We start from the raw sequence: 13,436 nt of genomic DNA, 5'->3' as shown, positions 1-13,436 counted from the left end.
TTGAAAGGCTGCTTATAATGGAACCGAATTTCCTTTCAGCGACAATGGGAGACGCCAAGGGCCGGGCGGGGCTGGGAGGGGGAGCCTCGGGACTCTGGAGCCTCAGCTGGACTCTGCTGTTGACCTGCTCTGTGACCCAGTGTTTCCGGGGCTGTTTCTCTGATGCTAGACTGGAGGCCAGGAATGGTTTTTAGTGTCACCTTTGCCTAAGGAACACAAAGTTCTGCTCTTAACCTCTAGGTCCTACTATGTCTTCCTTGTGCCTAGTGTCAAACTCAGCAGGAGCAGTGCGGGGTGGCGGTGGGGAGGGTGAGATGCGCAGAATCAGAACCAGCAGCTGGGTAATCGTACTGGAAATGGATTTTCACGTTTTCTAAAGACTGCTGGGAAAACCTGGGGAGCGCACGTGGGAGTGGAGTGTAAGGGTGCCGACCAGAGGACGCACACCCTAAGTTAGAGAAAGACCGAGTGAACTGGGGGGCACTCAGTAAGCAGCCATTTATTTTTATTGTATCTGTCTTAGCCTCTGGGGAAAACACATTTTTAAAACTGTCAATACATGGTGGTGTGGTTTCTTAATTATCACACGGACACTGAACTCAAGAATTAAGGGAAGTTTATTGCAGACGCTTCTTAGATGCAGAACAATTCCTGAGCGCCTGCCGTGGCCCTCACCCCACAGTTCCTGCTGGCAGGTGGGTTCCTCCAAGCAACCTTCCTGTGCCCTCTCTACCAGCCAAGCAGCAGGCTGGGTGCTCCTTGGTCACTGAAACCTTTTGAAAGTTGAGAGAAGAGAAGACCTAGGTGTGAACTAGGGATGAGGGGCTTACGGAGAGTTCCTGGGCTAGGCTGAGCTGACCCCCCCGAAGCGCAGTTCCGACCCAGCTGAGTGGCTCACCTGGCAGGCAGGGTCCCCACCTGAACCTCCTGCTTCAGCCTCCCCTTAACACTATCTGGATTCAGAACCATGCAGAGATTTGGGGACACAGCCAACCCTGTCGTGTGTGTGGTATGATTTGAGGGACCCCTGTGGTCCTGCTTTCAGCAGCGCTGACACTGGGATGATAGTGATTTAGAAGATACTCGATTCCTTTCTTCCCTTCTCTTTCCAAGCCCCTAAAGCTCATCTCCGCCTTCGCTGACAGCTGGCGGAGGACCTCGCTTCACTGAAGGAGGTCAAGGGAAGTAAACCATCTTCCAAGTCACGGCGCCAGCCTCCTCGTGTCCGTGCTCTCGCTATGGATGGACTGTCCCGCCCTCCGCCTGAGCCCTGCAATACCACCTCTTCACAGGTAAGGGGGCAGGGAGTGGGGGACAGACGAGAGGGACAGTTTTAAGAAGTCAGAGGCTTCTCCGAAGGGGTGAGATCTGTGCAGAGGTCTGAGTGAACCGAGGGAGTGAGACACGGAGACTCTCAGGAAGGTTCTCCAGGCAGAGGCACTGGCAGAGGCAGGAGCCTGAGCCAGGAGTGAGGCCGAGGCGCTCAGAAAACACGACACGGCTGGGACGCTGGGGCACAGTGAGGAGAGGCGGGAGGTGAGGCTGGAGAAGGGACAGGTGCCCAGGCACATAGGGGTTAGAGGCCAGGATAAAGAGGATAAAATTCAAAGTGTGAGGGGAGACGTTCGAAGGCTCCGAGGAGGGGAGAAACCGAGTCTGATTGACATTTCTCAAAGAAGGTGGCCCTGCACGGGGACTTGCCTGTAAGGGACGACAGGAGCAGCTGGGAGGCCAGCGAGGAGGCCGGTGCGCTGGGCCAGGCGCGGTCACGGGCTCCAGCCGCTGGTCGTGGGAGGAACCAAGAGGGGAACCCGTGGCCGGACTCGCTACCTGTTAGACGCGGGGTCCAGCTGGCTCCTAGGTTTTTGTCCTGAGGGGTCCTGGCTGGACGCTGGTCCTACTCTCAGAACCAGGGGGCATTTGGAGGGAAAGCAGGTTGGGCGAGAAGAGGTGCAGAAGTGCAAAAGTGAGAAGCGGCCCTGCCTGGGGCTGGTTAAATTCAGGACACCCAGAGCCAGCGCGAACACGGGAGCATGGAGGCCGCGGGCATAGAGCAGCGACGCCTCTGCCCCCTGAAAGCTGCCCCGGGGGCAGCGGTGCCCTGCTGGACCTGGTCCGCTTTCCTCACTGCACTCATTACCAGCTCTCGGGATGTTACACACCGGTCCCATTGTTTACTGTCCACCTCCCCCTCTTCAAGATCAGGGGTGACCTGTTTTGCTTTCCAGCCCCTCAAACTCTGCCTGGCTCAGAATTGCACTCGTAAAATTGGGGGGGGGGAAGCAAACGCGTGGGAGAATGCTAAACGGCGACCGTAACAGGAGCTAAACCACAAGGTAGTTCTAATACATTGTCCGTGAGTGAGTAAGAAATGTGTCTCCCTTATTTATCCTTCAGGGCGAGGAGGGGGAAATAGAGACGGAAAGACTGACTGTATGCCCAGACCACCAGCCATTCCCCCGCTGCCGCCCGACTGGCAGGTGGGGGGGGGCTGTGACTTCTCCGAGCCCGGACACGGTGTGGAGAGAAGGAACGAAGGGGGACCAGTCACGCGCACCGAGTTTCACTGCGGCCCCCTACGGTGAGAAACCCGTGCTCTGCGAACACCTAGATGTCTGTACGTTTTACACTTTAAATCTGGGGGCTTTTACTTCATAACCTTTACCGCTTTCATTTAGTATGTGGTCCTTTCGGGAACTTTCTGTCCTGGCTGAATTAGGGGGAACAAAGTTTGGGGCCTGGCTTAGGTGTGACAATGGTAAAGGGTAGAGAGAGGGCAGAGGTGGTGGGGGGAGGGGCAGAAGCGCAGGAGGGGAGCTCGGCGGAGTCCGCAGACTTACACCTTTAGTCTAATATAAGCCCCCAGCCCTTCAGCACCTGTTTCCTTCACGGCCGGCCTCACCCTGCTGGAAGCGGCGCCTGAGGACAGAACCCCCTCCCGGGGCAGCATACGCAGAAATTAAACAGGGTGGACACGTTCGTTATCCTAAACCTGACCCAGATGGTCTGTGTACCGCAGTGGCTGTCGGGGATGGGAGAGGAACCTGCTCTTTAGGACCCTAATACCCACGAGTGATTCTGGGTCCTTCCCCCTTTTAAGGCTCCAGCTGCCGAGTTTCAAGACTTCTTACTACCCCTCAGTCCCAGCCGCCATTCTGAAGGCAGCGGGCTGTGACGCTACGCCGCAAGGACACTGAGTGTCCCCAGTGGCTGCTCCGTCTCTGACGGTCACCTGCTTCTGCTTTAAATCACCACGTTCCTCCTGAGGCGATGGCCGTCCTCTCCGCTGGTTCGGCCAGCGTCCCCGTCTCTAAAAGCCCCCGGCGCCTGCCACACTGATTTACCCGTCAAGTTCTGCAGCTGCCTTTGGAGCTTTTTAGGAATAGAAAATTGCAGGCCAGCCTCTAAACCACAGCGTACAAGCCCATTTTTCTCCTGCCTTGCTAGGCTCTCTTTTTTATTAACAACTTTACTGAAGTATAATGTACACACCATGTTAAGTGTACAAACCAGTGCTTTTTCAGTGTGTCTACAGAGTTGTGTGATCATCACCACAATCTATTTTAGAACATTCCTATCAGTCCAAAACCTCATGTTCATTTACAACCAGTCCCCATGCCCAGCCCCAGCCCTGGGCAGCCAATAATCTACTTCCTGTGTCTATAGAGTCACCTCTTCCAACATGTCATATAAATAGAATCACACACTATGTGGTCTTTGGTGATTGCCTTCTTTCACTGAGTACAACAGTTTCGAAGTTCATCCATGTTGTGGCATGGATTGCTACTTTCCCCCCCCTTTTCATTGCCAAGTAATATTCCTCGTCCAAGTAGACCACATTTTGTTCACTCACCATTTGATGAGCAACGCTTACGTTGTTTGCCATTTGGGGATATTGTGACTAATACTGTCAAACCTCTTTCTTCTAACACCATAACCAGTTTCTGGGGATGACTCCCCATGTTACGTGCACAGTAGCATGTGTCCCCTCTCTGCTTGTCACACCTCTTCACTCTGGGTACAAAATTGTAACAGCTACTACCCCACAGAACTAGTCCAAAATTACATTTTTACTGCTCCAATTCAATTAAAGACACTTTTAACTTATATGAGTTAATTTTTTCTATGTCTGTGCTTGTTATTTCTGAATGTGTTAGCTATTTGTTCTTTAAAACCAGCTATGAGCTGAAGAAAGCCCCACCGCACCCAGACATGGGTGGCAGATGCCTGGTGTCGTGCCACAGGAGCCTGGCACACGCCTCGGCACTGACTCCAGCAACTCAAAGGGTGGGAACACAGCCAAGCCTCTTAAATAAAAGAAGAGCAAAGCTACGGAATAACAGGCTTACCTGCAAAGAACTTCTTTTTCTCCTTCCTAGGATCCGAGGTGAGGAGGGGATTTTGCTGAGGGTTTCAAATCAAAACTACTAACGTTGAAATTCACTTTCACTTTTAACCTTTAACAAGATAACATGTGTAAGGATGTTTAGAAAACAATACGAGGTTACAGTCTTTCAGAAAATATTACTATACGTTCACTGCTGTGTATATTGTCTAAAATACCATTATTTCAAATTTGTGTGAATTTGGGGGCACGTGAGAGTTGCTAAAACCATGTGGAGATTGGTTTACTATTTACTGAGAACCTACTCAGATACCAAAGTTTAAAGCACACCCTGTCCACTGGGAGTGTATACACTAATGTTAAAAGAAGCCGTAGAGACTGTGTCATTCCCAAACATAAATATAAAATGTGTTTCCAAGAGAGAACCCAAACCCTCCATTTCCCAGTCTCTCTTGCCCTAAGGTGGCAGGCAGGTGCCTTAGGTCCCCCTCCAGTCTCGCCCCACTCAGGAGTTGATTGGAATGGTGATACTGGCCCTCTCAAGGGCATCCATTTTCCATTTTGCTTGCACAGATTATAGCAGAGCTGGTGTGGTTCTGAGGCCAACAGCTGGAGCACACCTTCCTGATTCTGCAGCTTCCTGATCATAGCACAAACAATACATCCCTCTGTCTGCCACTTCTGCACTGTGATTTTGGGTGTTGTTCCTGAAACTTAGTCCCGTTTCTTAAGACCTCCCAATGACTCCGTGAGCAGTATAAATCCTCAAAAAGTGAATCCTTTCCTAGTGTGGGCTCAGCTGCCTGAAACCAAGAGCCCTGGCCATTCTTCTAACATCCTCAGTACACCCAGTATGCACATGGTCACACACAAAAATTCATGGAAAGAATCAGTCTGATCTGACTTAATCAGAATGAGTTTTCCTAGGAAATGTGGATTTTGAAAAATGTTTTGAGTAAAAGAGAAGAAATGAGTATAGCAAACATCTAGATTAGCATATAAAGCATAAGTAATGGCAAAAGGGTTTCCTGTGTTAATATGTCCAAGAAGGGCATTCAATCAAAAATTATAAGACACACTAAAAAGGCAAGACAAACTAATCTCAAATATCTGAAAGTCAATCAAAAATTACAAGAACATGCAAAAAAGACAAGGTAAAATAACCTGCTGTCAGGAGATAAAGCAATCAACAAACCAGATTCAGAAATGACCCTATGGGAATTTAAAATAAAATAAAATAAAAGTTTTAAATAACTATGAATAATATAATGGAAAGGTGAACAACATGTATGAACTGATGGAGGATTTTAGGAGAAGTTAAAACTATATAAAAAATCAAATGGAAACATTAGAAAAATTATCACATCTGAGGGGGGAAATTCCTCTGATAGGCTCTTTGGTATGTGGGACACAGCTGAGGAAAGACTCAGTGAACTTAAAGGTAGGTCAGTAGAAATTGTCTAATTAAAATACAAGTAGAAAACAATAAAAAAGAACAGTACCTAAGAGCTATATAGCTATGGGGTAATATCAGGTGATCTAACACACATATAATTGGAATCTCAGAAGAAAAAAGAAAGAATAGGATATAAGACATATTTGAAGTGATAATGACCTAGAATTTCCTCCAAAATAATGAAAGACATCAAACCACAGATACAAGAACCTCAGAGAGCCCTAAGTAGGATAAAGAGAAAAAAGGCAGAGCAAAACACCTGGACATCGTAGTCTAACTAATGAAAACCAAAGACAGAGAGGAAACCTTGAAAGTACCCAAGAAAAAAGAAACATCACATGCAGAGAAACAAAGACAAGAATTATAGTAGATTTCTCGTTAAAAACCAAAATTTAAAAAATAACAGCCCGGCCGGCATGGCCCAGTGGTTAAGCATCGACCCCTGACCCAGGAGATCCTGGTTCAGTTCCCCATCAGGGCACATGCCTGGGCTGCAGGCTCCATCCCCAGTAGGGGGCGTGCAGGAGGCAGCCGATCAAGGACTCTCTCATCATTGATGTTTCTATCTCTCTCCCTCTCCCCCTCCCTTCCTCTCTCTGAAGTCAATAAAAACATATTTTTTAAAAAGTGTAAAGATGCAAATGATATTTTAAAAAATAATAATAATAACAATGACAAAATTTATATCACTCTCCCAAGAAAAAGTTTTCCAATCCCAATGGGTTCCATAATTTCTACAATATTAACCATTACCTGCTCCTTTGACAAAATTCACTTTCTATGTAGCTTGTAGACAGTTTAAGCCAGTCATTTGGAGTCACAAAGCACCTTGAATTGGAAAGGCTTGGGAATCTGGAATACAGTTTGGCCTTCTCAATCTCTTTAAATTCTTTCATTGTAAGTATTTTGCCTGCAAGAAGATTAGTAATATAAATTAGCACAGTTAAATGCAACTAGCATTACTCTTGGGCTATGAAAGCACGTAACAATTAGAAGCTAAGTACCGGTCTCACACTGAAGAAGAGTTCTTTTTTCATCATCTTTGTCATACTGTGCCTTTTTCAAAGGGTCACGAAATGGCGGGATGGTAACCTACAAGAAAAGCATTTCTTTGAGGACTGGGTTTCAGGTCTTTTTCAGTCTATCCGAAACATCCATTTATGGCTCTAATGCCAGAGGAATCAAGAATAAAGTATCTACAAACTAATGGCAGTCTAACCGCTATAGGTGTTAAATTATATATTACAAAGAGAAGGGGGCTACATCTCTTAGCAAGGCCTTCCAGCCATGGTTAGCTCTTATTTTAATAGCCTCTTCAGATCATTGTGGATATTCTTAGATACTGTACCCAAACTCAACAAGTCGCAGTTTCTTAAAGATTAGTTATGATGTGGAATCTGAAACCATATCAATGAAATATTCAAACTCTGCTACATTAAAATCCATTGGTCTGTCTTGAACTTTGAATGGATCTTTCATCCATGTCATGAATTGGTTGTTTGGGGGAAAAATCAGATCTCTGAGTTATGTGAGATCTTCCAAGTGTTAATACGTTTCATTATACAATAATCACATTTATTAATATTATTACCAAACTCATCCGTAAAGTCTTTGAGTATTGGCACACTCAATATGATTTTTCCAAAATTCACATTCAAAGCTCACATTTTATCATTGGCAACAAATACTGTCTTTTGTTGTAATTGCAATGACAGACTCACTTCGATAATTTTCCAGAAAACGTCTGCCAAATACCCAAGATTTAATAACCATAGTTTTGTAAGTCGTTCTTTCAAGTAAAAATGGTGTTCCATGGAAAACGACCAGCCAGTCCAGCTCGCAGTTCTAACAATCATACTGCATTTCCGTTTGCAGCAGAAGTGCTCTTTGCATACTTCCCACTTCATCACACAACGTGAAAAAGATATATACTCGCCCTGGCCAGTTTCACTCAGTGTTTAGAGCGTCGGCCCACCGACTGAAGGGTCCTGGGTTCAATCCCTGGTCGGGGAGCCTGCGGGAGGTAACCAATCAATGTGTCTCTCTCACATTGATGTTTCTCTCTCTCTCTCTCCCCCCTTCCCTCTCTCCCTTCCACTCTCTCTAAAAATCAATGGAAAAAATATCCTCAGGTGAGAATTTTTTTTTAATTAAATAAAAATTAAAAAATAGAATGACTACCAGTACAATTTGGTAACACTGACTTAAGTTGTTAAGGCACCATTGCTTTTGTGCCATCAGAGCAAATGTCAACACAATGAAAAAGGCAAATAACATTTATGAAAATATATGGCCTAATGGAGCCCTGAAAAGGTTTCGGAGCTCTCAAAGGGCTACGCGCTTCGCTGTGAGAACTGCTGCTATGACCTCAAAGTGCTCAGCTTCCCTTTAGAGGTGACCTGTCAGCTCCAGTTAGAAAGGCACCATGGTGAAGAACAGAATGGGATTTTGGTACCAAAAAGACCTGGTTTCAAATCCCAGCACTGCCCCTTACTAGCTATGTTGCTAGTTAGTATATCTAAGACTCTTATGCTAAACTCTCAGTTCGAGTCTCACATGTAAAAATAGGAACAGCACATAAGCTCAGACACCCCAACGTGGGAGGAGAAAGGACCTGCTCTGCATGCAAATGTCAGCAGTTTAAAGTGTCTATGACTCAAAATAGTTTTTTGTTTTATTTTGTTTAATAATATTCACTATTAGCAAAAATAAGGAAAAAAGGGACTCTGGTAGGGGATGCAAATTTACACATTCCGGAGAACAAGTTGGTAATATGAATCAAAATCACGCATAACCTTTAACTCAGCACCTTACTGAAAAAATTAAGAAATAAATACTTATAGGATGTCCATCACAATGTCATATATAACAGCAATAGGCCCAAACCATCCAGATGTTCAAAATGGAGTATGTCCAAAAACTATGGTTTAGCAAGGTACCACATACGGTTAGGAGCACATCTATGCTCTGCTACTTGCAGCTGTGTGACCTTGGACAAGTAGCTTAGCCTCCCTGTGCCTCGCTCACCTTAACTGTAAACTACCTGACACGGTAGCAGTGAAGATGAAATGAAATGAAGGGGAAAATAGAAGTCTTCACATTTGGTGAATCCCTCAGAGTAAGTTAGCTGCTACGAATAATAGTATACCATGCAACTATTGAGATTATATGTTTACATTTGTGGACAAAGAAAGAAGCAAATCATAAACTATTAATGAAAAAAGCAGACTATGTAACCTAATGTATGGTAAAATCTCATTCTTGTAAAATAAAAATGTGTATTTACACCTATATAAGGAAAGAAGTCTTGATGGATATACAGAAAAATGTTAATGACTTCATCCTGGAATTGAGTGTTTTTAAAAATTATTTAACAATTTATTTTTATCATGAAAATGTATCACTTTTGTAACAAATTTAAAAGTATATGGAAACTTTAAACATTACCTATTACCCAATCGGTATACAATATTTTCAAATTTTACAGAGGTTTAATTTAAGTTGGACTTGAGCTTTCTTGTTACTTTGTAATACAGGGTGATGGGAAACTATTCTTAAGATGTTACTACATTAGGGAATTACTAGAAGACTGCTATATCATGGCTTGTCAAAAAAACTACATAATACCAAAGTTAAAATAAATCTATCCTACCTTCATAAAATTCTGGTCCTCTTTGCTCATATAAAAAGGATCATACTCTTTTGGATCGTAATGCTCTATAAATGCATTTCCCTGTGGGAAGGAAATAAGCCACACATGAGAACGAGAGACGCACAGTGAATTTTGAGCATAACAGGACTCGAAAGTCAAACAGTCAGATCCATTCTTATACTTCTAAGTTGCATCGGTAACAAATGCAAAAGGGAAGGGAACACCAAATTTGAAATTAATGTATCCAAGTAATAAATATTCTAGTGGTAGAAGGAATCTACTTAAAATTTGCAAGATTTTAATAAAGATTTGGGAATTTGTTTTTAAACATCTACTAGTAAAATATCTCAGATCTCTTAAAAGTGCCAAGAGAACAGAAATATTTTATAGCTTTGTAAATAATTGAGTTTCAGAAATATATATATATAGATGTAGACACATCTATATATATATATACATATATATCCTGTACCTAGAGTTCAAAATTTTTAATTGGTGTATAAAATTAATAATTGCATAGGAACAACAAAGAAAACTGATCCAAATGTACGCATTTAAATCCAGAACTAACGCTCCTCCTCAGTGTGTGCCACGTGCCCTGGGTTTAAGAGCAGCCTTGCTGCAGCAGAGCACGGATTAATCACAGACAGAGTGGGAGGCGCAGGCTGTTTGAAACGATTATAAATACAGATAACCACAGTTTTTAAACCAACTGAAAAAAATGTCAAATGATCTCTTGGTACCTTTTTATTTACATATTTTACAAAGCTGTCTAATTCCTCTTGTCTCCTTTTTTTGATCTTCTTATGGGAACACACTTTTTCTATAATTTTCTTCTGGAGAGGATCTGCCACACGGTCAACCCATCTTTTGTATAACATCTCCTTCCTTCTTGTATTTAAGAAGTCGTGATGTTGTAAATACTTATCTAGTTCCTGGTAAACAGCGGTACAAGAGACAAATATGGTATCTGAAATCTTCCTTGTTCTAAAGTGTAAACTGTATTTCTATTCCTAATAACAACCCACAAAGTCATTCATTAATTCGGTCATTTACTTGGCTTCCACTGTGTGGCACACGCTGTACTGGAAAAAAAGGATTACATGGGTAAATTAGACAGTGTGCTGGCTCTCCCCGGGGAGACGGACTACGAAACAAATCCACAAAACAACTGGTGGGACAAACAGCACCATATATATATATACACACACACACACACACACATATATATGTATATATATATACACACACATATATATGTATGTATATATATATATATATATGCACACACACACACACACACATACACATACACATATATGGTTAAATCAGGGACCAAACGATCCTCGGGTACCAGTGTTCACTGCAGCATTATTTAAGACAGCCAAAAGGTAGAACGGAAGCCACCCCAGTGTCCATCAGCGGATGAACGTATAAACGTGGCATATATATGCACCGGACTAATACACAGCTATAAAAAGGGCATGAAGCTCTGACACGTGCTACGATGTGGACGAACCTTGAAAACAATATGCCGAGTGAAATAAGCCACAATAGGACCAATATTGTAGGACTCCACTCCCAGGATTATCTAGAATAGGCAAACTGATAGAGACAGAAGGGGAACCGGAGGTCTCTAGAGGCTTGGGGAGGGAAGAAAGGGGGGTTATTACTTAATGAGTGCAGAGTTTCCTTAGGGTGATGAAAACATTTTGGAACCAGATAATGGTGATGGTTGTACAAGTGTAATTAGTGTCACTGAACTGTACACTTAAAAGTGGTTAAAAATAGCAAATTTTACGTTATATATAGTTTACCACAATGGAAAAAAAGATTAAATTTAAAATATATATATTCCCAGAGTGGGAGACATTTCAGATGGGCCATATAGAGTGAAGAGCTATCTAGGGAGAGAAAAGATGACGGGGAAAGTGGAAAAAGACTATTCTATGGGGGGAAAAAAGACAGAAGCAAAGAGACACAAGTGTAGCACAACCTAGCTCAACGGCCTGCAAAGAGGCCTGATTTAGGCTCTAAACGAAATCATTCTCACCAACACTTCCTATCAACCTTTCACCTGGCCAGTGAAATCAGGTAATTATTAGCATCAACAACATAAAATTCAAAATGGAAAAAAAAACACAAAACAAAACCCTGAGAGCTTCCTATTTGTGGGGACTACCCCTCCCTCCCTTCAGGTCAGAGCACACTCAGCCCTTCTCGGTGCCGGGCTCCTTTCCTTTCGAACAACTCTAAAGAAAACTCTGAAAAACAAGACCAGGTTACCTGCTCCAGTGTCTCGCATACTTCACATGGACGGTCACCTTGTCTTATAGTTACATCCATTCTGCTATATAGTTAAAGCCTTGTTCCTACCTAGGTCTGCCGGAGTGGTAATTGGTTGCCGTGTTCCAATAACAGCTCTTAAAGCCCTTAGGGGTACACGGGGACTCCCTCAAACCCCACTAAGATGAAGGAACACATGAGAAGGGAAACACTCGTACACGGTACACGTAAAACAATCCCCACAAAGTGCAGGATAAGAGGAGGCCAATTACAACAATCCCAGAGACCACCGAAGCTTCATCCAAGGGGCTAATGATAGTGTTTTTAATTTTATTTTCTAAAACTTGTATAACAATGATGAACTACATGTAAAATGAGAAAAAATTTAATTGAAATATTCTACAGTCAAGTCTTACCTTAATTACATAATTCTCTCTATATAATATTGATTTAACAGCTGCATTAATATCTTCTTTAGCTAATGCCTGAAATGACAGAATGAAATTTTGAAAGTCAAATCTCAAAAATCTCATTGTTAATACCATCTGGACTTATATTTTACGTGACAGACATCTCTCTGGAAAGTGCGCTGTAAATCCAGTTTTGATACCTAAAATCGTACGGTAAAGTATTATTTAAAGAGCATTTGAATCTTTCTGCTTTCGGCTAAACTCATTCTAGGGCAAAAAACAAGTACAGTGACCGACAGCCCGGGAGAGATGGCCGGGCTGGCCTCAGGGAGGGAGGGGTGGCCGCGGCCACGGTGAGCACAGCTGGGAGCGCGGACCGTCCACTACCTGGGCTGCGGTGCTGGGTTCAGCGGTGAACACACGTCCAAATCTATCACGCTGTGCACCCTAAATACACGCAGTGCACTGTATGCATGTCAAGTATACCTCAATAAAGCTCTTTAGAGAAAGAAATCACAATCTTAAAGACACACACACATGTATACATGTGGACGACGTGCTACAAGACGAACTGGTAACTTTGTTACATTAGAAAAGGTGCATCGTCCGTGACCCAGGGCTCCACCTAAAGCCGCCAGAAAACCGGCAGAGTCGACACGGGGCCGCATCTCACACGCCCGCGCCCGGCGGCGGCCCGACGGTGAGCGGCACCGCACCGCGCCCGCACCGCGCCCGCACCGCGCCGCGCCCGCACCTCCGCAAAAGACAGCGGCTTCGGTTCCAGCCATTCTTTGGAGCTCTTGAGGTTGGGAAGCTCGTCCGTTGCCACATCCTCACTGTTGGAGCTCGCCATTGTGGGCCCAAACACGAGTCCCTAGAAAGACCGCAAAGAGCTCCTTCAGTGCCGGGGACGCGCCGCCGGCTCGCTCTCTTCTGATCAGGACCCGTGACCACGATGGACGAGGGAGGGGGCCTGGCGCCACCCCCGCTTTCCCTCCCGGGCCTTCACCGCGGCTTCCCCCGGCGTCCCCAGGACCAGCCGCCTTCCAGCGGGAGGCTCCCCGCCCGGCCGCGCCCCCTGGGTCCCGGCTCCCCGCGCCCCCCGACCGCACAGCCCGTCGGCGGCCGGGCGGCAGCTACCAGCGGGTTTCCAGGGCCGCGTGGCGGCAGTTTCCTGACCCACGGCCCCGAGCTGCAGCTTTCCGGCTGCTGAAGCCCACGGGCGGGGCCGCTGGAGGCGGGGGGCTACGGGACGGGCCCTTGTCCCCAGGGCGCCCCCGCCCGGGC

The 13,436-nt window shown here is 45.0% G+C and overlaps 1 protein-coding gene across 1 annotated transcript; it reads right to left on the bottom strand.

Annotated features, from left to right (window-relative positions):
* Positions 1-600: 600 nt before the first annotated feature.
* LOC308566651 (protein FAM228B-like) lies at positions 601-13,088 on the bottom strand. Its single transcript, XM_081157163.1, has 8 exons — positions 12,904-13,088; positions 12,156-12,224; positions 10,197-10,388; positions 9,454-9,534; positions 6,806-6,893; positions 6,555-6,711; positions 4,350-4,457; positions 601-773 (listed from the first exon to the last, which is right to left on the bottom strand). The coding sequence occupies exons 1-7, from the start codon at positions 13,000-13,002 to the stop codon at positions 4,376-4,378; spliced, it is 768 nt and encodes a 255-aa protein (XP_081013289.1). The 5' UTR covers positions 13,003-13,088; the 3' UTR covers positions 601-773; positions 4,350-4,375.
* Positions 13,089-13,436: the final 348 nt, after the last annotated feature.

This window comes from Miniopterus schreibersii (genome assembly GCF_964146895.1).
Source record: "Miniopterus schreibersii genome assembly, chromosome: 13".
In the NCBI taxonomy this organism is placed as follows: Eukaryota; Metazoa; Chordata; class Mammalia; order Chiroptera; family Miniopteridae; genus Miniopterus; species Miniopterus schreibersii.
Note: the sequence above shows the minus strand (reverse complement) of the source record. Positions and strands in the feature narration are given on the sequence as shown.

What these genes read in the sequence shown, in the direction of transcription:
- LOC308566651 (XM_081157163.1), bottom strand. Translation starts at nt 13,002, where the DNA reads ATGGCGAGCTCCAACAGTGAGGATGTGGCAACGGACGAGCTTCCCAAC. An exon ending in AGGACCAGAATTTTATGAAG is followed by an intron (nt 6,894 to 9,453) that starts GTAGGATAGATT and finishes CTTTTCTTGTAG; the next exon opens with GTTACCATCCCGCCATTTCG. An exon ending in GAATTTTGTCAAAGGAGCAG is followed by an intron (nt 4,458 to 6,554) that starts GTAATGGTTAAT and finishes ATCTTGTTAAAG; the next exon opens with GTTAAAAGTGAAAGTGAATT.